This window comes from Oncorhynchus mykiss, chromosome 11 (assembly GCF_013265735.2).
Source record: "Oncorhynchus mykiss isolate Arlee chromosome 11, USDA_OmykA_1.1, whole genome shotgun sequence".
Taxonomy (NCBI): Eukaryota; Metazoa; Chordata; class Actinopteri; order Salmoniformes; family Salmonidae; genus Oncorhynchus; species Oncorhynchus mykiss.
Genome location: NC_048575.1, coordinates 31167742 through 31191425, shown reverse-complemented (window position 1 = coordinate 31191425; position 23684 = coordinate 31167742). Strand labels below are relative to the sequence as shown.

The 23684-nt window shown below is 42.9% G+C and overlaps 2 protein-coding genes across 3 annotated transcripts in view; one reads left to right on the top strand and one right to left on the bottom strand.

Annotated features, from left to right (window-relative positions):
* Positions 1-20045, top strand: part of drosha (drosha ribonuclease III) — a 157244-nt gene extending 137199 nt beyond the window's left edge. For both annotated transcript variants that reach the window (XM_036935298.1, XM_036935297.1), the window contains exon 32: positions 17816-20045. In XM_036935298.1, coding sequence (XP_036791193.1) covers positions 17816-17946 — 131 coding nt within the window. In that variant the 3' untranslated portion in view covers positions 17947-20045. The remainder of the gene's footprint in view (positions 1-17815) is intronic.
* A 1397-nt stretch (positions 20046-21442) lies between these two features.
* LOC110535568 (cadherin-6) overlaps positions 21443-23684 on the bottom strand; it is an 81120-nt gene continuing 78878 nt past the window's right edge. Inside the window, exon 12 of the mRNA XM_021620633.2 lies at positions 21443-23439. Coding sequence (XP_021476308.1) covers positions 22925-23439 — 515 coding nt within the window. The 3' untranslated portion in view covers positions 21443-22924. The remainder of the gene's footprint in view (positions 23440-23684) is intronic.

The window sequence follows — 23684 nt, the reverse complement described above, 5'->3', positions numbered from 1 at the left end:
ATCTTACAGTAACTACCTACAGTATGTCTGACTGTCCAATGGCTTCCTACGTTGCTGTATGATTCTGCCTGTCAGGATTCATTTCCATGTTTTATTTAAGGCCTTCTTTGGTATCGGGCCGCTTTAGAGTGGAATTTAAGTTTTTGTTCAAACCGTACGACCGCCGATTCCCTCCCTGACAGGCAGCTTAACTGCAGCAGAAGAGAAGTAAAGAGGTAAGAGAGACAGAGCTGTGCTCAGCCCTCGCTCAGACAGCTCATTAAAGAGAAATGGGCCCAATATTTGGTGTTCGTTACGCTGTAGAGATCCGCTGGTGGCTCCAGGGATTCTCATTTTATTAATTGATGGCCTCTCATTTTGACAATCTCCTGCCTGTATCTGTCGAGGCAGAATTAAATGTTAACCAAGGCCTGAACTAGAGGAGGGGGTGCAAACAGAGCTAAGGCTGAGACTGCTAGGTAGGAGGAAGAGGGGGAAGGAGAGTAGAGAGCGAGAGAGAGAGGCAGCCCAGTGGCCTCACACACCTCGGCCCTGAAAGGTCGGAGAACATGAAATATACATGGGGAGACGAGTTAACCATTCGTCAACACATCGCTCATCCTTTTTTTGGAGCAGCCGGAGATAGTTTTGTTCTCTCTTTATCTCTTTCGCTCATCTGATATCACACGCTTTCTCCATCTCTTACCCTCTTCCCATCTCTCTCTCTCTCTCTCTCTCTCTCTCTCTCTCTCTCTCATGCTCTCAATCTATTCCTCTCTCCTTTATGCTCTTACTCTTGCTCTTTTTCTCTCTCTCGTGGTCTTTCAGTCTCTTTTCTTTGTCACCACCACTTCATTTCATACGCTTTCCCCCCTGCAGCTGCATGTTTCCTAAACAATGCTGTTTCTTCTCCTGAATACTACAGGAAATAGTCTCTGGATGTGTCCCAGATGGCTTCCTATTCCATATATAGTGCATTACTAAGTAGGCTTTGGCTGGTAGCGAGCAGGGAGGGGACTAGATTCTCTCTCCTCAGCTGTCACTAAACCCTTAATCTCTTGGTAAAGGCTTCTGTGAATGCACAACAAGTACAATACAGTATGAAGGATGGATGGGTGGATGGATGGAGGATCTGAATGTGCTGCTTCTGTGTGTGTTTATTTATTTGCTCCCCTTGGCAAAACAGGGAGGTAGGGTCTAGACAAAGATAGATGCAGTGTTAGTGTTGTGGTTGGCCTATAGGTGATATGTATTCAGTCTGTTCGTAATAAAGCCGAAGCTTAGTGCTGGAGAGAGCATTCCCCCATCCACGTTGATGGGGCCGAGGTAGAGAGGGTACAAAAGCTTCAAGTTCCTCGGTGTGCACATCACTGATAACCTGAAATGGTTAATCGACAGCGTGGTGAAGATGCAACAGCGCCTTTTCAACCTCGGGAGGCTAGAGAAATTTGACATGGCCCCTAAGACCCTCACAAACCTCTACAGATACACCATTGAGAGCATTCTGTCTGGCTGTATCACCGCAGTGCTCTCAAGGGTGGTGTGGTCAGCCCAACGCATTACTCTCGGCACACTGCCTGCCCTCCAGGACATCTACAACACCCGGTGTCACAGGAAGAACCAAGAAGATCATTAAGGACCTCAGCAACCCGAGCCACGGCCTGTTCACCCCTCTACCATCTAGAAGACGTAGACAGTACAGGCGCATCAAGGCTGGGACCGAGAGACTGAGATACAGCTTCTATCTCCAGGCCATCAGACTGTTAAACAGTCACCACTAACCTTAGTTCAGCGGTTCCCAAACTAGGGGTGATATGATAATGGAGTCGTGGAAGAATTTCCCTTATAACATAAATCTATTGTACATATATACAACAAAAGATGTACTATAATATTTTCTTTATCTCAAAATCATTAATGTGGTTAACCTTAAACATCTAAATGAAAATTATTCAAATCTAAAAGATCAAATTAAACCATGGAGGGCCCTTAGATTATGGGAAAAGGCTGTACTTGACCGTTGCACTTGAATCATTCCCACGGTGAATGGCTAGGCCTGCTACGCTATGAAACCACACACTACTGCAGAGACTTTGATATTACCGAACGCAATTGATATTGTGAGAACAATTTGTGGGGAGGCACAAAAACTCACATCAGTTAACAATGTTAAACACATCATTTATGCTATTGCCAGCAGTCAAGAGGAAACTCTGAACGTTAACTGTGAGGGCTTCCAAATGGACGTTAACTGTGAGGGCCAAGATGCCCATTCATTGACTTTTGTTCGCTATACATGTCAGGGGATGCTATTCACAAAGATATTGTTCTGTCTCACAATTTCTGAGCATGAAACGGCATATGGGATGTTCAGTGTGCTGCCCGGCTATATTGACGAAAAACGGATTCCATATGGGATCGAATGGTGGGCTTTTGCTCAGATGGGGCGCCATCTATCACGGGATGGCGGGCAGGCCAAAAGGACTCGAAGGGAATAATACCCTGCCATCTCCCTCTGAGCATTGATGCCGAGTTCAAAACAAACCGGAACTCTGAACTTCGGAAAATCTCGGACTTCCGTCTTCAGTGCGTTCAAGACAACTGGGAACTCGGCAAAAATCTAACTAGGAATTCCACCTCGGGCCTCTTTCTAGTGCTCTGCCTCTGACTTTCCAACCTAAAGATTACTAACGTCATGATTTTACCTCATATTTTTCCAAGTTCCCAGTTGTCTTAAAAGCACCATTCATGGTAGGCTACCATTGGCCAGCTGATATGTGTGAAGCTGGATTCAGTGCTCTGGTCTGCATTAAAACCAGATATCGATCCAGGTTGGATGTGACGGCAGATATGAGGTGCGCGCTGTCGACCACGCCCCCCTGACTTTGAGAAGCTAGGACGCGACATGCATCAAGCACACCTATCTCATTATTGGTGGTGAGATAAGAGACATGTCAGACTCATTTGCAATTGACTGCCCCACATTTGATGGTGAGTTAAGACAAATCTGAAATAATGTTTATTTAATAAAAAATGTATTGACTGCCATAGCCAAAAATTTTAACAATTTCAAATTCTGTAATTAACCGCAAATGTTTTCACAGGGGTGGGGTTGTGAGAATGTTCAGTTAACAGAATAGGGTAATGGGCCAAAAAGGTTTGGGAACCCCTGTCTTAGTCACTGTTCTAGCCGGCTACCACCCGGTACTCTACCCTGCACCTTAGAGACTGTTGCCGTATGTACAGTTGAAGTCAGAAGTTTACATACACCTTAGCCAAATACATTTAAACTCAGTCCTGACATGTAATCCTAGTACAAATGCCCTGTCTTAGGTCAGTTATGATCACCACTTCATTTTAGGAATGTGAAATGACAGAATAATAGTAGAGTGATTTATTTCAGATTTTATTTCTTTCATCACATTCCCAGTGGGTCAGAAGTTTACATAAACTCAATTAGTATTTAGTAGCATTTCCTTTAAATTGTATAACTTGGGTTAAACATTTCAGGTAGCCTTCCACAAGCTTCCCACAATAAGTTGGGTGAATTTTGGCCCATTCCTCCTGACAGAGCATGTGTAACTGAGTCAGGTTTGTAGGCCTCCTTGCTCGCACGCGCTTTTTCAGGTCTGCCCACAAGGGCATTGTGATGGCCACTTCAATACCTTGACTTTGTTGTCCTTAAGTCATTTTGACACAACTTTGGAAGTATGCTTGGGGTCATTGTCCATTTGGAAGACCCATTTGCGACCAAACTTTAACTTCCTGACTGATGTCTTGAGATGTTGCTTCAATATATCCATATCATTTTCCTGCCTCATGACGCCATTTATTTTGTGAAGTGCACCAGTCCCTCCTGCAACAAAGCACCCCCAAAACATGATGCTGCCACCCCGTGCTTCACGTTTGGGATGGTGTTCTTCATCTTGCAAGCGCCCCCCTTTTATTTCCAAACATAACGATGGTCATCATGGCCAAACAGTTCTATTTTTGTTTCATCAGACCAGAGGACATTTTTCCGAAAATTGTTTTTTTCCCATGTGCAGTTGCAAACTGTAGTCTGGCTTTTTTATGGTGGTTTTGGAACAGTGGCTTCTTCCTTGCTGAGCAGCTTTTCAGGTTGTGTCGATATAGGACTCGTTTTACTATGGATATAGTTAATTTTGTACCTGTTTCCTCCAGCATCTACACAAGGTCCTTTGCTGTTGTTCTGGGATTGATTTGCAATTTTCACACCAAAGTACGTTCATCTCTAGGAGACAGAACGCGTCTCCTTCCTGAGCGGTATGACGGCTGCGTGGTCCCATGGTGTTTATACTTGCGTACTATTGTTTGTACCGATGAATGTGGTACCTTCAGGTGTTTAGAAATTGCTCCCAAGGATGATTAATATCAAGCAAAGAGGCACTGAGTTTGAAGTTAGGCCTTGAAATGCATCGACAGGTACACCTCCAATTGACTCAAATTATGTCAATTAGCCCATCAGAAGCTACTAAAGCCATCATTTTCTGGAATTTTCCAATTTCTTTATAGGCACAGTCAACTTAGTGTATGTAAACTTCTGACCCACTGGAATTGTGATATAGTGAATTTTAAGTTAAATAATCTGTCTGTAAACAATTGTTGGAAAAATTACTTGTGTCATGCACAAAGTAGATGTCCTAACTGACTTGCCAAAACTATAATTTGTTAAGAAATTTGTGGAGTGGTTGAAAAACAAGTTTTAATGACTCCAACCTAAGTGTATGTAAATGTCTGACTTCAAGTGTGTGTGTGCGTGTGTGTGTGTGAAAGAGAGTCTGTCCCACGGGTGGGTACACACACAATGTTTGTTCCCACACTTGGGACTCTCTTTTGGTTACTCAGACTTTTGGCCTCCCATCCTCCCATTTTGGCCTCCCACTCTAACCACCTCTCACCGGCTTTGTATTCATGTTACCTGATGAAATTGTTGTACAATATGATCGTGTTGCCATCTAATGCACATTCAAATGTCGTAAATCAGCACTGCAGAGCTCTCCCTGTCCTATGCCGTGTCTTGATTATATCACTGTTGATGATATCTGGAATTGTGCATATACACCCCAATTCTGACTTGTGCTCTGATATCTGCTTCACTGATTTCTGCTCTCATAAAAGCCTGGGTTTTCTGCACGTTAACACAAGAAGCTTATTACCTAAAATGGGTCAGTTGAAAGTGGGTTCACAGCTCCAAGCCAGATGTGTTGTTCATTACTGAGAGGTGGTTAAGGAAGTGTGTTTTGAATACTAATGTTAACCTTTCTGGTTATAACCTTTTTCGGCAAGACAGATCTTCCAAAGGTGGGGGAGTGACAATCTTTACCAAGGATCACCTTCAGAGCTCGGTTGTCTTCACCAAGTCTGTCCCCAAACAATTTGATTTGCTGGTTTTAAGCATTAACATTTCTAATGGCTCTTTGTTGACTGTTGCTGGGTGTTATCGTACTCCATCAGCACCGGCCTGTCCCCTCCTGCCATAAGCTCTCTCCTGGCCCCTTACACTAACTCTGTATTTGTGCTGCGAGGTGACCTAAACAGGGACACACTTAAACCACCTGACCAAGTCCTAAAGCAATGGGACTTCCTAAATCTTTCTCAGATAATTATCAATCCCCAAGGTATGACTCCAAACACCCAGAAAAGGCTACTCTCCTCGAAGTTATCCTCACAAATAATCCTGATTGGGATCAGTCTGGTGTTTTCTGTAATGACTTTGGTGATCACTGTTTTACAACCTGTGTTCGTAATGGCTGCTCAGTGAAACGACCTGTCCTGATTTATCATAGACGCTTGCTAAAAAAAATTAAATGAGCCTTCCTTCATGACCTCGCCTCTGTAATTTGGTATAGAATCAGCTTGATCCCCTCTGTTGAAGACACTTGGACCTTCTTTTTTTATATTTTCAGTGGTATTGTTAACGAACACGCCCCATAAAGAAAATTATAATTAAAAACGGGTTCAGCCACTGGTTCGACCGTCATCTTGCAGAGTTACTCCACCTCAAGAATTGGCACGCTCATACTCACGCTGACTGGCTCTCGTTCAGGCAAATGAGAAATAAGTGCACTCAGACTCTCCGGAAGGCAAAAGTTAGTTACTTTAAAGAGCCAGTTTAAAGAGATCTCTATGGGTCTAACCCCAAGAAGTTCTGGAAAACGGTTAAAGACCTAGAGAATAAACCCTCCTCCTCACAGCTGCCCATATCCCTTAATGTTGATGATGTGATTGTTACTGACAAGAAGAACATGGCTGAGCTCTTTATCACCACTTCATTAAGTCAGGATTCCTATTTGACTCAGCCCTGCTCCCTTGCCCGTCCCTTCTAATGCAACTAGCCCCGATGCTCCTCCCTTTTTTTCCCCTGTCCTGCTACAAAGTTTCTCCCTGCAGGCAGTCACTGAGTCCGAGGGGTTAAAGGAGCTCCTTAAACTTGACCCCAAAAAAACATCTGGGTCAGATGGTATAGACCCTTTCTTCTTTAAGGTTGCTGCCCCTATCATCGCCAAACCTGTCTGACCATTTTAACCTGTCTCTCCTTTCTGGGGCGGTTCCCATTGCTTGGAAGGCAGCCCCGGTGTGCCCTTTAAATAAAGGGGAGATCAAGCCCTAACTGTTGTGGGCCAATTTCTATTTTGTCCTGTTTATCAAAAGTGTTGGAAAAACTTGTCAATAATCAACTGACTGGCTTTCTTGATGTCTATACTATTCTCTCTGGTATGCAGTCTGGTTTCCGCTCAGGTTATGGGTGTGTCACTGCAACCTTACAGTTCCTCAATGATGTCACCATTGCCCTTGATTCTAAGCAATGTTGTGCTGCTATTTTTATTGACTTGGCCAAGGCTTTTGATACGGTAGACCATTCCATTCTTGTAGACCGGCTATAACGAGGTTATATACAGAGGGTACCGGTATGTGCGGGGGTACAGGTTAGTCGAGGTAATTTGTAAAGTGACTATGCAAAGATAATAAACGGGGCAGGGTCAATGTATGTGTTGGGAGGGACCGAGAAGATGGAGGGGATGCTGTAAGCGAGGCTTATGATGGGCTTTAGGCAAATTATTGCAATGGGGATTTCTTTTTGATTGAGCAGCAGCTGCTGAAAAAATTAGCTCCTACAAATATTGAAATGTACATGGTCTTTAGGGTGAAATACATTGGAAAAAAGCAAAAGAAAACTGCACGACTGAATTGGAGACAAAACAAGCAACAAACAAAGAAGATAGGCTTTTGGAAAAGTATCTATTTTTCATAAAATTGTACAGTTATCTTAGCTAGCTGAATTGTTTACCAGTTGCTAAGCTATCTTCTTCAACATTTCCAAGATGGCGTAGCAGTCAGACATCCTTTGTCCTTGTCTTGTCCCATGTGTATGTGTTTTTGTCTTTTTCTTTGCATATCTTTTTGTATATTTTTTCTAGAAACTCAACTTCGAAACACTCTCCTGCAACCCGCCTCACCAAATGTGGTGCGGATCTGTTTTTAGTTTTTTTTTTTTTTCAAAAGTATTATTCACCTCGTATCCGATATCCACAACAGAAGCTAGCCAGCTCACTAGCTAACGTTAGTATTCAGCTAACCACGGCCAGCGGTCATCAGCTATCGCCAGTTTTGTACAACGCGACTCAGGCCAGAGCATACCGGACCTATTTTCTCTCCATTTCCCCTGATTTCTACCACAAGCTCTGGACATTTACACCTGGATCTTGCAGCGAACTAGCTGCTATCCGAGTGACTATTGGCTAACGTCGATTCCAAACACCAATTATCCCGGAGCTAGCCAGCTGAAGAGTTCCATCAGCCACTCCTGGGCTACAATCACCTATCCGGACCCTTTTTACTGCCGATGCGGAGCCCCAATGGGCCTTCACGACTGGAATTCCAACGTTATCTGCCCGAGGGAGTTATTCAACTGGCCCCTCCTTCGCGACGTAACCTGAACGCCCATCTGCAAACTGCGGCCCGCTAATCGTTAGCTGTCTTGGGCATATCAGCTGCTATCTGAACAGGTCTATCGAACAATCTTCTTGGGCCACTATAACTGTAACTATTTTGACAATTGGATTAGTCCCCTCTACCACACGGAACCCACTAATCTACCGACGGAACCGCACGGGGTGGCTAAAAACAGACCTCCATCTTCTGCTAGCTTGCTACCCATGGCTCGACTAGCTGTCTGAATCGCCGTGACCCCAACCAACCTCACTACTCACTGGACCCTTATGATCACTCGGCTAAGCATGCCTCTCCTTAATGTCAATATGCCTTGTCCATTGCTGTTCTGGTTAGTGTTTATTGGCTTATTCCACTGTAGAGCCTCTAGCCCTGCTCATTATACCTTATCCAACCCTTCAGTTCTACCACCCACACATGCGATGACATCACCTGGTTTCAATTATGTTTCTAGAGACAATTTCTCTTTCATATCACTCAATGCCTAGGTTTACCTCCACTCTATTCACATCCTACCATACCTTTGTCTGTACACTATACCTTGAATATATTTTATCGCCCCCAGAAACCTGCTCCTTTTACTCTCTGTTCCAGACATCCAATTCTCATGGTTTTTAGCCGTACCCTTATCCTACTCCTCCTCTGTTCCTCTGGTGATGTAGAGGTGAATCCAGGTCCTGCAGTGCCTAGCTCCACTCCTATTCCCCAGGCGCTCTCTTTTGATGACTTCTGTAACCGTAAAAGCCTTGGTTTCATGCATGTTAACATTAGAAGCCTCCTCCCTAAGCTTGTTTTATTCACTGCTTTAGCACACTCTGCCAACCCGAATGTCTTAGCCATGTCTGAATCCTGGCTTAGGAAGACCAACAATAACTCTGAAATCTCCATCCCTAACTACAACATTTTCAGACAAGATAGAACGGCGGTGCCGGGCGGTGTTGCAATCTACTGCAGGATATCCTGCAGAGTTCTGTTTTACTATCCAGGTCTGCACCCAAACAATTTGAACTTCTACTTTTAAAAGTTCACCTCTCTAAAAACAAGTCTCTCACCGTTTCTGCCTGCTATAGACCTGCCCTCTTCCCCCAGCTGATTGACCCCCATATGTGAACTGATTGCCCCCCATCTATCTTCAGAGCTCGTGCTGCTAGGTGACCGAAACTGTGACATGCTTAACACCCCAGCCATCCCTAAATCTAAGCTTGATGCCCTCAATCTCACACAAATTACCAATGAACCTACCAGGTACAACCCCAATGCCGTAAACACGGGCACCCTCATAGATATCATCCTAACCAACTTGCCCTCTAAATACACATATGCTGTTTTCAACCAAGATCTCAGCGATCACTGCCTCATTTCCTGCATCCGTAATGGGTCAGTGGTCAAACGACCTCCACTCATCACTATCAAACGCTCCCTGAAAGACTTCAGCGAGCAGGCCTTTCTAATCGACCTGGCCCAGGTATCCTGGAAGGATATCAACCTCATCCCGTCAGTAGAGGATGCCTGGTATTTTTTTTTTAAATGCCTTCCTCACCATCTTAAATAAGCATGCCCCATTCAAGAAATGTAGGACCAGGAACAGATATAGCCCTTGGTTCTCTCCAGACCTGACTGCCCTTAACTTCTTTGGGATAGGGGGCAGCATTTTCACTTTTGGATGAATAGCGTACCCAGAGTAAACTTCCTCCTACTCAGTCCCAGATGCTAATATATGCATATTATTAGAAGTATTGGATAGAAAACACTCTGAAGTTTCTAGAACTGTTTGAATGATGTCTGTGAGTATAACAGAACTCATATGGCAGGCAAAAACCAGAGACAAAATCCAAACAGGAAGTGGGAAATCTGAGGTTTGTAGTTTTTGAACTCAGTCCCTATCGAATACACAGTGGGATATGGGTAATTTTGCACTTCCTAAGGCTTCAACCGTCTTTAGAACGTTGTTTCAGGCTTCTACTGTGAAGGGGGGCCAGATGAGAGGGGATTGTGTCAGAGGTCTGGCAGCAGCCTCGATCTCAGTCACGCATTTCACGTGAGAGTTACCTCTCGTTCCATTGCTTTTCTACAGACAATGGAATTCTCCGGTTGGAACATTATTGAACATTTATGATAAAAACATCCTAAAGATTGATTCTATACTTAGTTTGACAAGTTTCTACGACCTGTAATATAACTTTTTGAACTTTTCGTCCGACGTTTGGCTGGACCTGAACGCACGTTTGGATTTGGTTACCAAACGCCCTAACAAAAGAAGCTATTTGGACATAAATTATGGACTTTATGGAACAAATCAAACATTTATTGTCGAACTGGGATTCCTGGGAGTGCATTCTGATGAACATCATCAAAGGTAAGTGAATATTTATAATGCTATTTCTGACTAATGTTGACTGCGCAAAATGGCAGATATTGATTTTGGCTGTTTTGGGCTCTGAACGCCATACTCAGATTGTTTTTTTCGTAAAGTTTTTTAAAAATCTGACACAGCGTTGGCATTAAGGAGAAGTTTATCTATATTTCCATGTTTAACATATGTATTTTCATCAACATTTATAATGAGTATTTCTGTAAATTGATGTGGCTCTCTGCAAAATGACTGCATGTTTTGGAACTACTGAACATAACACGCCAAGCATTTTTCTACGGCTGGCCATGCTTTACACCTGGCCACCCCTACCCCAGTCAACAGCACTGCACCCCCCATAACAACTCGACCCAAGCATTCACCATTTCTCCTTCTCCCAAATCCAGTCAGCTGAGGTTCTGAAAGAGCAGCAAAATCTGGACCCCCCAAAATCAGCCGGGCTCGACAATCTGGACCCTTTCTAAAATGATCTGCCGAAATTGTTGCAACCCCTATTACTTGCCTGTTAAACCTCTCTTTCTACGGCTGGCCATGCTTTACATGGACATCTGAGATTCCCAAAGATTGGAAAGCAGCTGCGGTTATCCCCCTCTTCAAAGGGGGGGACACTCTTGACCCAAACTGCTACAGACCTACAGTGCCTTGCGAAAGTATTCGGCCCCCTTGAACTTTGCGACCTTTTGCCACATTTCAGGCTTCAAACATAAAGATATAAAACTGTATTTTTTTGTGAAGAATCAACAACAAGTGGGACACAATCATGAAGTGGAACGACATTTATTGGATATTTCAAACTTTTTTAACAAATCAAAAACTGAAAAATTGGGCGTGCAAAATTATTCAGCCCCCTTAAGTTAATACTTTGTAGCGCCACCTTTTGCTGCGATTACAGCAGTAAGTCGCTTGGGGTATGTCTCTATCAGTTTTGCACATCGAGAGACTGAATTTTTTTCCCATTCCTCCTTGCAAAACAGCTCGAGCTCAGCGAGGTTGGATGGAGAGCATTTGTGAACAGCAGTTTTCAGTTCTTTCCACAGATTCTCGATTGGATTCAGGTCTGGACTTTGACTTGGCCATTCTAACACCTGGATATGTTTATTTTTGAACCATTCCATTGTAGATTTTGCTTTATGTTTTGGATCATTGTCTTGTTGGAAGACAAATCTCCGTCCCAGTCTCAGGTCTTTTGCAGACTCCATCAGGTTTTCTTCCAGAATGGTCCTGTATTTGGCTCCATCCATCTTCCCATCAATTTTAACCATCTTCCCTGTCCCTGCTGAAGAAAAGCAGGGCCAAACCATGATGCTGCCACCACCATGTTTGACAGTGGGGATGGTGTGTTCAGCTGTGTTGCTTTTACGCCAAACATAACGTTTTGCATTGTTGCCAAAAAGTTCAATTTGGGTTTCATCTGACCAGAGCACCTTCTTCCACATGTTTGGTGTGTCTCCCAGGTGGCTTGTGGCAAACTTTAACCGACACTTTTTATGGATATCTTTAAGAAATGGCTTTCTTCTTGCCACTCTTCCATAAAGGCCAGATTTGTGCAATATATGACTGATTGTTGTCCTATGGACAGAGTCTCCCACCTCAGCTGTAGATCTCTGCAGTTCATCCATAGTGATCATGGGCCTCTTGGCTGCATCTCTGATCAGTCTTCTCCTTGTATGAGCTGAAAGTTTAGAGGGACGGCCAGGTCTTGGTAGATTTGCAGTGGTCTGATACTCCTTCCATTTCAATATTATCGCTTGCACAGTGCTCCTTGGGATGTTTAAAGCTTGGGAAATCTTTTTGTATCCAAATCCGGCTTTAAACTTCTTCACAACAGTATCTCGGACCTGCCTGGTGTGTTCCTTGTTCTTCATGATGCTCTCTGCGCTTTTAACGGACCTCTGAGACTATCACAGTGCAGGTGCATTTATACAGAGACTTGATTACACACAGGTGGATTGTATTTATCATCATTAGTCATTTAGGTCAACATTGGATCATTCAGAGATCCTCACTGAACTTCTGGAGAGAGTTTGCTGCACTGAAAGTAAAGGGGCTGAATAATTTTGCACGCCCAATTTTTCAGTTTTTGATTTGTTAAAAAAGTTTGAAATATCCAATAAATGTTGTTCCACTTCATGATTGTGTCCCACTTGTTGTTGATTCTTCACAAAAAAATACAGTTTTATATCTTTATGTTTGAAGCCTGAAATGTGGCAAAAGGTCGCAAAGTTCAAGGGGGCCGAATACTTTCGCAAGGCACTGTATATCTATCCTACCCTGCCTTTCTAAGGTCTTTGAAAGCCAAGTTAACAAACAGATCACCGACCATTTCAAATCCCACCGTACCTTCTCTTCTATGCAATCTGGTTTCAGAGCTGGTCATGGGTGCACCTCAGCCACGCTCAAGGTTCTAAACTATATCTTAACCGCCATCGATAAGAAACAATACTGTGCAGCCGTATTCATTGACTTGGCCAAGGCTTTTGACTCTGTCAATCACCACATCCTCATCGGCAGACTCAAAAGCCTTTGTTTCTCAAATGATTGCCTCACCTGGTTCACCAACTCCTTCTCCGACAGAGTTGAGTGTGTCAAATCTGAGGTCCTGTTGTCTGGGCCTCTGGCAGTCTCTATGAGGGTGCCACGGGGTTAAATTCTTGGGCCGACTCTCTTCTCTGTATATTTCAATGATGTCCCTCTTGCTGCTGGTGAGTCTCTGATCCACCTCTACGCAGACGACACCATTCTGTGTACTTCTGGCTCTTCTTTGGACATCGTGTTAACAATCCTCCAGACGAGCTTCAATGCCATACAACTCTCCTTCCGTGGCCTGCAACTGCTCTTAAATACAAGTAAAACTAAATGCATGCTCTTCAACCGATCGCTGCCTGCACCTGCCCGCCCGCAAAGCATCACTACTCTGGACGGTTCTGACTTAGAATATGTGGACAACTACAAATACCTAGGTGTCTGGTTAGACTGTAAACTCTCCTTCTAGACTCACATAAAACATCTCCAATCCAAAGTTAAATCTAGAATTTGCTTCCTATTTCGCAACAAAGCACCTTTCACTCATGCTGCCAAACATACCCTCATAAAACTGACCATCTTACCGATCCTCGACTTTGGCGATGTCATTTACAAAATAGCCTCCAACACCCTTTCAACAAATTGGATGCAGTCTATCACAGTGCCATCCGTTTTGTCACCAAAGCCCCATATACTACCCACCACTGCGACCTGTACGCTCTCGTTGGCTGGCCCTCGCTTCATACTCGTCGCCAAACCCACTGGCTCCAGGTCATCTACAAGACCCTGCTAGGTAAAATCCGCCCTTATCTCTGCTCGCTGTTCACCATAGCTGCACCCACCTTTAGCACGCGTTCCAGCGGTTATATCTCACTTGTCACCCCCAAAGCCAATTCCTCCTTTGGCTGCCTCTCCTTCCAGTTCTCTGCTGCCAAAGACTGGAACGAACTACAAAAATCTCTGAAACTGGAAACATTTATCTCCCTCACTAGATTTAAGCACCAGCTGTCAGAGTTGCTCACAGATCACTGCACCTGTACATAGCCCATCTATAAATAGCCCAAACAACTACCTGTTCCCCTACTGTTATTTATTTATTTTGCTCCTTTGCACCCCAGTATTTCTACTTTGCACACTCATCTACTGTCAAATCTACCATTCCGGTGTTTTAATTGCTATGTTGTATTTACTTTGCCACCATGGCCTATTTATTGCCTTTACCTCCCTTATCTCACCTCATTTGCTCACATTGTATATAGACTTATTTTTCTACTGTATTATTGACTGTATGTTTGTTTTACTTCATGTTTAACTCTGTGTTATATGTGTCGAACTGCTTTGCTTTATCTTGGCCAGGTTGCAGTTGTAAATGAGAACTTGTTCTCAACTTGCCTACCTGGATAAATAAAACATTTAAAAGGAGTATTGGTGTCTCCTAGGGGTCTTTGGCCTGGTTTGCGAACTACCTCTCTGAGTGCAGGGTATAAAGTTAGAACATCTGCCGTCTCAGCCACTGCCTGTCACCAAGGGAGTACCCCATGGCTCGATCCTAGGCCGCATGCTCTTCTCAATTTACATCAACAACATAGCTCAAGCAGTAGGATCTCCCTCATCCATTTATATACAGATAATATAGTCTTAAACTCAGCTGGCCCCTCCCCGGATTTTGTATTAAACGCTCTACAACAAAGCTTTCTTAGTGTCCAACAAGCTTTCTCTGCCCTTAACCTTGTTCTGAACACCTCCAAAACAAAGGTCATGTGGTTTGGTAAGAATGCCCTTCTCCCCACTGGCGTGATTACTCCCTCTGAGGGTTTAGAGCTTGAGGTAGTCACCTCAAACAAGTACTTCGGAGTATGGCTATAGAAGGTACACTGTCCTTCTCTCTACACACATCAAAGCTGAGCTGCAGGCTAAAGTTAAATCTAGACTTGGTTTCTTCTATTGTAATCGCTCCTCTTTCACCCCACCTGCCAAACTAACCCTGATTCAGATGACCGTCCTACCCATGCTAGATTACGGAGACGTAATGTATAGATCGGCAGGTAAGGGTGCGCCCGAGCTGCTAGATGTTCTTTACCATTCAGCCATCAGATTTGCCACCAATGCTCCTTATAGGACACATCACTGCACTCTATACTCTGTAACTGAACTGGTCATCTCTGTATACCTGTCGCGAGATGCATTGGTCGATGCTTATTTATAAAACCCTCTTAGGCCTCACTCCCCCCCCCCCCCCCCCCCCCCTCTGAGATATCTACTTCACCCCTCATTCTCCACATACAACACACATTCTGTTGAAGTTCCCCAAAGCGCACACATCCCTTGGTCGCTCGTCTTTTCAGTTTGCTGCAGCTAGAGACTGGAACGAGCTGCAACAAACACTCAAACTGGACAGTTTTATCTCATTCTCTTCATTCAAAGACTCAATCATGGACACTCTTACTGACAGTTGTGGCTGCTTTGCGTGATGTTTTGTTGTATCCACCTTCTTGCCCTTTGTGCTGTTGTCTGTGCCCAATAATGTTTTTACCATGTTTTGTGCTGCTACCATGTTGTGCTGCTGCTATGTTGTTGTTGTGTTGCTGCCATGCTATTTTGTTGTCTTAGGTCTCTCTTTATGTAGTGTTGTTTCTCTTGTCGGGATGTGTGTTTTGTCCTATATTTATCTTTATACATTTTTTAAATCCCAGCCCCCGTCCCCGAAGGAATGCCTTTTGCTAGGCAGTCATTGTAAATAAGAATTTGTTCTTAACTGGCTAAGAACAAGCGTTTCGCTGCACCTGCGATAACAATCGGCTTCAATTCGATTTGATATAGGCTACTCTAAATGTGTTCATTCGTTAGTGAATGGGGGTTTAAATATGTTACTTCGTTAGTGAATTGGGCTTTAAATGTGTAGGATGCCCATAAAACCAATAAGCATGTGGTTCTGTAATCAGTGTGTGTGTGTGTGTGTGTGCGCGCGCGCTCTCATGTCTGTGCGTGTGTATTCTGTGGCACCCTGTAAATGAGACAAGTGTTGCTTGCTACATTCCAGCGTGGCAGTCATTATGTGGCACAACAAGCCTGGATGTTGACAGGGTCCCAAACTCCAACCCAGTCCCCTCTCGCTCTCCAAACCGCAAGCCCAACCCTGTCCTTGAAAGGAATTACTGCATTGTCGATAAACAAAAGACTTGAGTCAAGCTAAGTGTGCTAACGCCTAGGTGATCAGTATGCATGAGCACGCCGCCTCGAAGGTGATTTTCTCTACACAACGCTGGACTGCGGAGAATTCTCAATGTGTTTTCACTCAATGCAAATCCTCAAATGTTAAATGGAAGACCTATTTCGGTTGAATGCGTTCAGTTGTGCAACTGACTAGATATCCCCTTTCCAACACCGGTACCCTGTTGTCTTTTCTGTCTCTTCAGCTACCAGACGGGAGCTTTGAAATAAATGAAAAACATTGTAATATTCTTTAGGAACCTCAATTTCGGTTGCCTCCACACACTTTATGCTACTGCATGTTAAACAATGCAAATGACCAAAGAAGCATTTTCCTCCCTCTCAAGTGGTGTAATTCTCATCTCTTATAAGTCCTCTCCAGACTGAAATGCCGCCAGTGATTTCCATATTTTAACTGCATGTAGTTTTAGTTTCTCGCTGAGGCTCATCATGTGTTGCTTAGTCATCTAAGGCCAATCGCACTACAGTGTATCCCTCACTGTTTCTTTGAGTGAATATGTTTGCCAACTAGATGTTGGCCTCATCTCTGTTGGAGACATTGGGGTCTTTTGCTGTACGTTTTGCATTCACAGTTGTCATTTAGCAGATTTATCCAGCTTGACTTACTCTCTCTAGTCAACATATGGTGGAGTGACCAAAGATTAGACCTGGATTCAAATAATGTTTGTTTTCTTTCAAATTGCTCTAGCTGCACTTTATTGAGCTTGAAGTGAAGTGAAAATTCAGAATCTCCTGGAGGACAGTGGAAGTTGATCAAAATGCCATTGATATTGTTAAAACTAACGCCTTTCCACCCGTGGCCTTCATCTGGGTTTTTCTTGATTGAGCTTGACCCATAGATAGTTTGTCAAAAGGCTAAGTCTTCGAGTCAGTGTGAGATCTTTGACGGGATAACATACCGTATGGAACTAACACGGTCTGTTCTTTTATGATGTCCTAATCTACACATCTAAATTTGTGACGTAAATGGTTTGATACAGAAGACTGGGCGTCACTTCATGCGTACGATTTTAAATTGAGATGTATGCGGTGCTAAGCAGTGATACGCCTTATCAGCTTTTAAACATTCATTTTCTGTTGTCCTTATTACAGATCTCATTTAGAGATGTTCTGTGCTAATTAACTTATCTGATCTCATTTTCATCACAATGACATCAAATGAGCCCTGTCTAAGTCCGTTATTTTCCTTAGTTAAGGACAATAATGAGGTACTAGAGCCATTCAGTGCTAATAATTGTTGAAGTGTGTCACTAGCATCAAAAAGGAGTATGTATACATTGCAATTTTAACAGGGTAGCATAGTGGTTAGAGCGTTGAGTCAGTAACCGAAAGGTTGCTAGTTTGAATCCCGACTAGGGGGAAAATCTGTCGATCTGAACTTGACCAAGGCACCTTAACCCTTTTTCTCCAGGGCCACTGTCAATAATGGCTGATCCCTGCTGTGACTCCATTCTCCAAAGTTGTCTCAGGGGAGTGGGATATACACAAAATACATTACCACTTCACACCACACACTTGTACAGGTTACACACTTGTATATGTGTGAAACAGGACAGATATAGGCAGACCCTATTTTACCTTTATTTTGATCTTGCCATTCTAAACACTACTAATCACTGTCCTAGATCTGTCGTACAGCTGACCATGTTACTTCCCTTTCCCCCCGCTCTTTATCTCCTTTCTTTGGTCCACCTTTCTCTTTTCTCCTCCTCTGTCTCACTCTACCGCTCCCTGCTGCAGATAACTTCCCTCAGATGGCTCATCAGAAGCGCTTCATCGAGCGGAAATACAGACAGGAGCTGAAAGAGATGAGACGAGAGAGGGATCGCCAGGAGAAGGAGGGAGACGAGCCAGAGGACAGCAGGAAGTAACAGAGCCCCTCTCCGACCAATCAATATGGACAGAGAATTTTTTCGACCAGTCAAGATGGACGATATTGGAGAGTGTAGGGAAGGTGCAAGAAGTGGAGGGATAAACTACTTCCAAATACTCTGAATTGCTAAAAAAATATATGTCCTCTCCTCGACTACTCTCTTTGATTTGACAGGTGAAAACAATGGAAGCTTATCATAAGGCTAACTTTCACCTGGTCAGTTCATTCATAACAATTGCAAGGAAGGAGAAGATTGCGAGGAGAGGACATATTTTTGGGACAATTCAGAAAGAGCACTAGTCTACAGTACACACCCTCTACTGTCTCGTCCCATTGGCTTGAGGATTGCCTTGCATTTTTTAGTGTTTGTTTGGGTTTGTTGTTTTGAGCTGCTTTTATGTGTAGGTCTTAATCAATTCCATGTTGATTATGTACAGTCACGTTTTAAACTAAATCTAGAACATGGTTGGTCGTCAATCATGGTTATAATGAAGGGCAACAGAAATGCTTTGTTTTAAATGTTTTTGTTGTTTTTTTTGTACCGCTAGTGACATTGATAGTAATTGCTATTAATAAAGGTATTTCAAATGTTAATTGATTTGTCATCATGGAATCTGTCCTCTTGATAGCCATACTCATCATAATCAGTGTCTGACACCAAATCGCTCAATGGGAAAACTAGTAGTGGCATATCACGTGCACGTTTATGAAGAGGAGAGCGTTAATATGATTCAATGACATTAAATATGATGTAAAATGCCACCATCTGTCTCACATCTGCTGCCTCTTTCTCTAACAATTTCAAATTTGTGTCCCCCCCCTCCTCCCCAAATCCGATTGCCAGTTTTTAAAGATCTTAATTATAGATTGTGTGTAATTAATGATTTCTTCAGTTCAGTAGCCACAGGTTCCATGCTATTAACCACTTTATTGTCTTGAATTTCAACATTCACCATAAGAACTTAAGCTACCTTCAAGCCAGGCTGATGTCATCCTAGGCAAAAACTAAGGGAACATGGCTAATGTGCAGACATTTTTCCATTTCCAAATTAGTTCAAATGTCATTAGGGTTAAGGAAATGGTCTGTCCGTTTTAGATTGTCTCGTCAGGCTGTCAAGGGGATGCTGTTCAGAAAAGTCCCCTACTTTCTTCCTACTGTTATGTCTGTCAAATTGCTCAATGTTCGGATAAAGCTTTTCTGAATTCGAAACACTGATGATTACACGTAGAAACGGAATAAGGATTTTAAAGATCTTTAATCGTGTTGAGTCATATAAATATCCAGTACAAAAATCACATTGTACAAAGCAGATGAATGGGCATTGGATCATGAGGGCCCCTTTAAACTACTGCACATACTGTAACCTATCATAGTATTAATCCACATAGACAAAACTTAGGCTGCATCCCGATTCTCCACTCTTCTCCTGGAGTGTGCACGTCGTCGCATAGTTAGTAAGTAAGCCATGGACAAGCCAGAACGGCCCATCTCCTGTTTCTGTAGCATGAGGCAGCTTGATGTACAACCCCTGGACATGACGCTACTTGGATGGATTTAACAATGGTGGAAACTCCCCCCTAACCAATGCTGACACAATTCCTATGCTTTTAAATCCATGACTGTAAGTGTGCACGCTTTAAGGATGGGTGGAGAATCGGGATGCAGCCATAGACTGCTCAATCACATAGTCAACAACATAATATAGAGGCAACCTTAAGGCTAACCAACCGTGTCTACATGAACACCCAACAGACCGATCATATCTTTAGAAAGAGGACATCAGAACTATCTCTGGTCCAGAGTGTGAGCAGGAAGCCTCAGCATAAGAAAGCCACACTAACGCCCTGGACCAGAGCTTTCTATAGGATAACCATATCTGGCAGCTAACATTACTCTACAATCCCCCAATAGCATTGGACACTGGACGCTTGATGGACTTGATGTTTGTTTAATGCATGTCCATAGCTGAGCATGGTGTTAATGCTGAAAGGCAAGAACAGTCCCAATAAAGAAGCACAAATATGTATTTATAGTGAGATGCTGCTGACACCCTGAATTAAAGCGAGAAAATGGATGTACCAAACCCAGATTGCCCCTTTTTAAAATTTAACCTTTCTGATCTCCCCATCCCGGATCCGGGTTCGTGAATACAGACTCAAGCTCATTACCATAACGCAACGTTAACTATTCATGAAAATCGCAAATGAAATGAAATAAATATGCCATCTCTCAAGCTTAGCCTTTTGTTAACAACACTGTCATCTCAGATTTTCAAAATATGCTTCTCAACCATTGCAAAACAAGCATTTGTGTAACAGTATTGATGGCTAACGTAGCATTTAGCATTAACATTCAGCTGGCAACATTTACACAAAAAAACAGAAAAGCATTCAAAAAAATCATTTACCTTTGAAGAACTTCAGATGTTTTCAATGAGGAGACTCTCAGATAGCAAATGTTCAGTTTTTCCTGAAAGATTATTTGTTTAGGACAAATCGCTCCGTTTTCTGCGTCACGTTTAGCTATGAAAAAACCCCTGTATCCAGGATTGTGTAAATCTATCAGCAAGCTCATTAGCATAACACAACGTTAACTATTTATGAAAATCGCAAATGAAATGAAATAAATATGCCATCTCTCAAGCTTAGCCTTTTGTAAACAACACTGTCATCTCAGATTTTCAAAATATGCTTCTCAACCATAGGAAAACAATCATTTGTGTAAAAGTAGCTAGCTAGAGTTAGCATTTCGCGTTAGCATTTAGCGTTAGCATTAGCGTTAGCATCCAGCACGCAACATTAACAAAAACATAAAAGCCTTCAAATAAAATCATTTACCTTTGAAGAACTTCTGATGTTTTCAATGAGGATACTCTCAGTTAGATAGCAGATGCTCAGTTTTTCCAAAAAGATTCCTTGTGTATTAGAAATAGCTCCGTTTTATACATCACATTTGGCTACCAAAAAAAATCCATAAATTCAGTCCCAAAACATACAAATTGAACAATAGCATCATTGCAGAAGGATGACATTTAATCAGACATTTCAAACTAATAACACAACTGACATAATTGCCACAACGACGGTGATATTATTTCCCTGTCTCTGTCCGCAGCATTCACAATTCACACAAACTGTACATATATTATTTTTCCCAAAAACATCTATGGATGTAAACAATGAAAATGGTGAGGTAGCTTAGACAATCCTCTGAGTCAAGAACACACTTGTTAATAATGTATACTATATTATATGCTAAATAATTGTAATAAGCAAGTTATTTTCTCATTCTATTTCTTTGACCATTGAGCGCCCACTGTGTAAGTGACTATTTGAGATTGTGGCAAACATTGCTTTGATAAGCATTCATTTGGGTTCCTAAACCCTCCGAACTGAAAATCAACCGTTTTTCTTCTGCCCTTGAACGGTAGACATAAGAGTTTAAATTAGAAGAGAAAATGACAACAGAAGAGTGCTTTATTTTTCCCTCATTATTGAAATGTCTGATTAAATGTCATCCTTCTGCAATGATGCTATTGTTCAATTTGTATGTTTTGGCCTTGGGCAAGTTGCTTCATTTGAATTGCTCAATTTTCTTACTATGTATATGTCAAACCATTTCATGATGGCAAACCAATCTAATGACCATTTCATATGTATATGTCAAAACATTTTATGATCCCAATATTATGTTGACCTGTACCTCTTATGTCAATGACAATCCCAACGGAATGTCAACATTCTTTCTTACAACTGAAAATGGCATATTACCCTTAATGTCTAGCCTTCCTCCCCCACATACTGTCGTCCCAATATGTCAGACCTGGAAACTTTGTCAGTGTGCACATCACAAATGGATGTTCAACCATCAATCAATTACTCAGTTTAATTAACCAAGAAAAGCATAAAGTAAAACACTGAGTAAAGAATCATGTTTAATTTGAACATGTTCAGTTCATTAGGGTAACACTTTCCATTAACCCTTTATATAGAGTACCTTATTGCAAAGTGTTATTGACATTAGTTTTTTTCAGATAGCACTCTGAGGAGCTTTTTGGTCCGGGTGTTTCAGCTCCCCCCTACAGAGAATGATCTCCTAAATGGCACACTATTGTAGCCTGGTGCACTATATAGGGAATGGGTGTCATTTGGGATGCAGAATATGTAAAGCTATGTGGATCAGGTGTTATTGACGGTCAGGAAGGTGACGTACAACCCATAGAAATTCAATGAGTAGAGTGGGTGTCCCCATTCAAGTCAAGGATGCCACAGTCGGTGGACTGGTGGCCATTTTGACTGTACCCATAGAATTAGAGTATTCTATTTCTATGGTTGAACCCCTCAGTCTCTTAGCATGGCTTTATGTGACTTCAAAAGAAAATGGTGACATACATAGCCAATGCTATAAGGGAATGGGACGCTAGAAACCTGATAACAAAACAGAACTGTACAGCATATTGTATCAATACACAGATACACACAATATAAGATATATCTCACAATATGCAGCTTTTCATTCCAGAAACTCTGAACAATTCATAGATGTCTCTCAAGTTCACCAGAAAACCGCTTGCTTTTCGTCCCTCTATTGCAGGCAGCTTTTGAAAAACAAAAGAGAAGAAGTATGTTTGTATATAGAGATATATGTGGGGCCTGATGCACAGAGTACAGTACCCCCATATACAACGAAGCGTCTTCTTGACAAGTCTTTTCCTCATGAGTCCCCGGCTGCCTTGCAGAGAGAGAGACCACTAAGCGCCGTCGTCCAGGTCCTCCAGTGAGGTCAAAGATCAACGGTGATCAACAACGGCAAAAGAGCACTTTGAAAAATACTGCCTTGTCTGTTTGTGTCCTTCTTGTTTTGTTCTATTGTTTGCCACTTTCACAAAGTACCAGGAGTTAAGTTCACTTTAGCTAGTGCATGAGTGTTTGTTGTACATTTTCCTTTTTCCTCTTACGAGCTCCCTTCTCTCTGGTTAGGAATCCCTGTAGCCGTCACTGTCCTCTCCCCCGTACATGTCAGCTAGTTTTCTAAACCTGGGTCCCCACTCGCTCAGGTAGTTATAGTCCTGGTCTCCCTCCGTGGTCACGGAACCCAGGGAGCTCAGGGACTCAGCCACCGAGCCGCTTCCCTCGTAGGCGTAGGTGGCCAGGGAGTCATAGGGCGGCGCTGTGGGGTCCTGGTCGTTGTCCTGGAGCCTTTGGTTTATGAATTCCCTGACGTCCGAGTTGTCCCTGTAGGCAGGAGGGAGGACCACGGTCCGACGGACGGGAGGGTTCAGGGTCTCGGGCTTGATGTCCCTGCGCTGTTTGGTCTCCTCGATAGCCTCCGGGTTGCGCAGCGTGCCGATATCAAAGGCCTGGGTGTCCTCCTCTCCGCCCCCCTCATCATTGTAGCTGACGACATTGTCTCTCACATCCTCTTTGGAGATGATCAGAGGCTCCTTCTTCCTCTGCTGCCTCCTCAGGACAGCGAACAGCACAACAATTACTACAGACACAGAGAGAGAGAGATGAACTTGAGCATGAGATGGATAGGAGAGGAAAGCAAATGGGTTGAGGAATGTGCCTCTACTCAGGATTTTTTTTTTTTTTACATGTATTTAACTAGGCAAGTCAGTTAACAACACATTCTTATTTACAATGACAGCCTACACCGGCCCAACTCAGACGACGCTGGGCCAATGCATCGATCACGATTATTTCAGAAACAAGACAAAAGCTTTTGAACTTTTG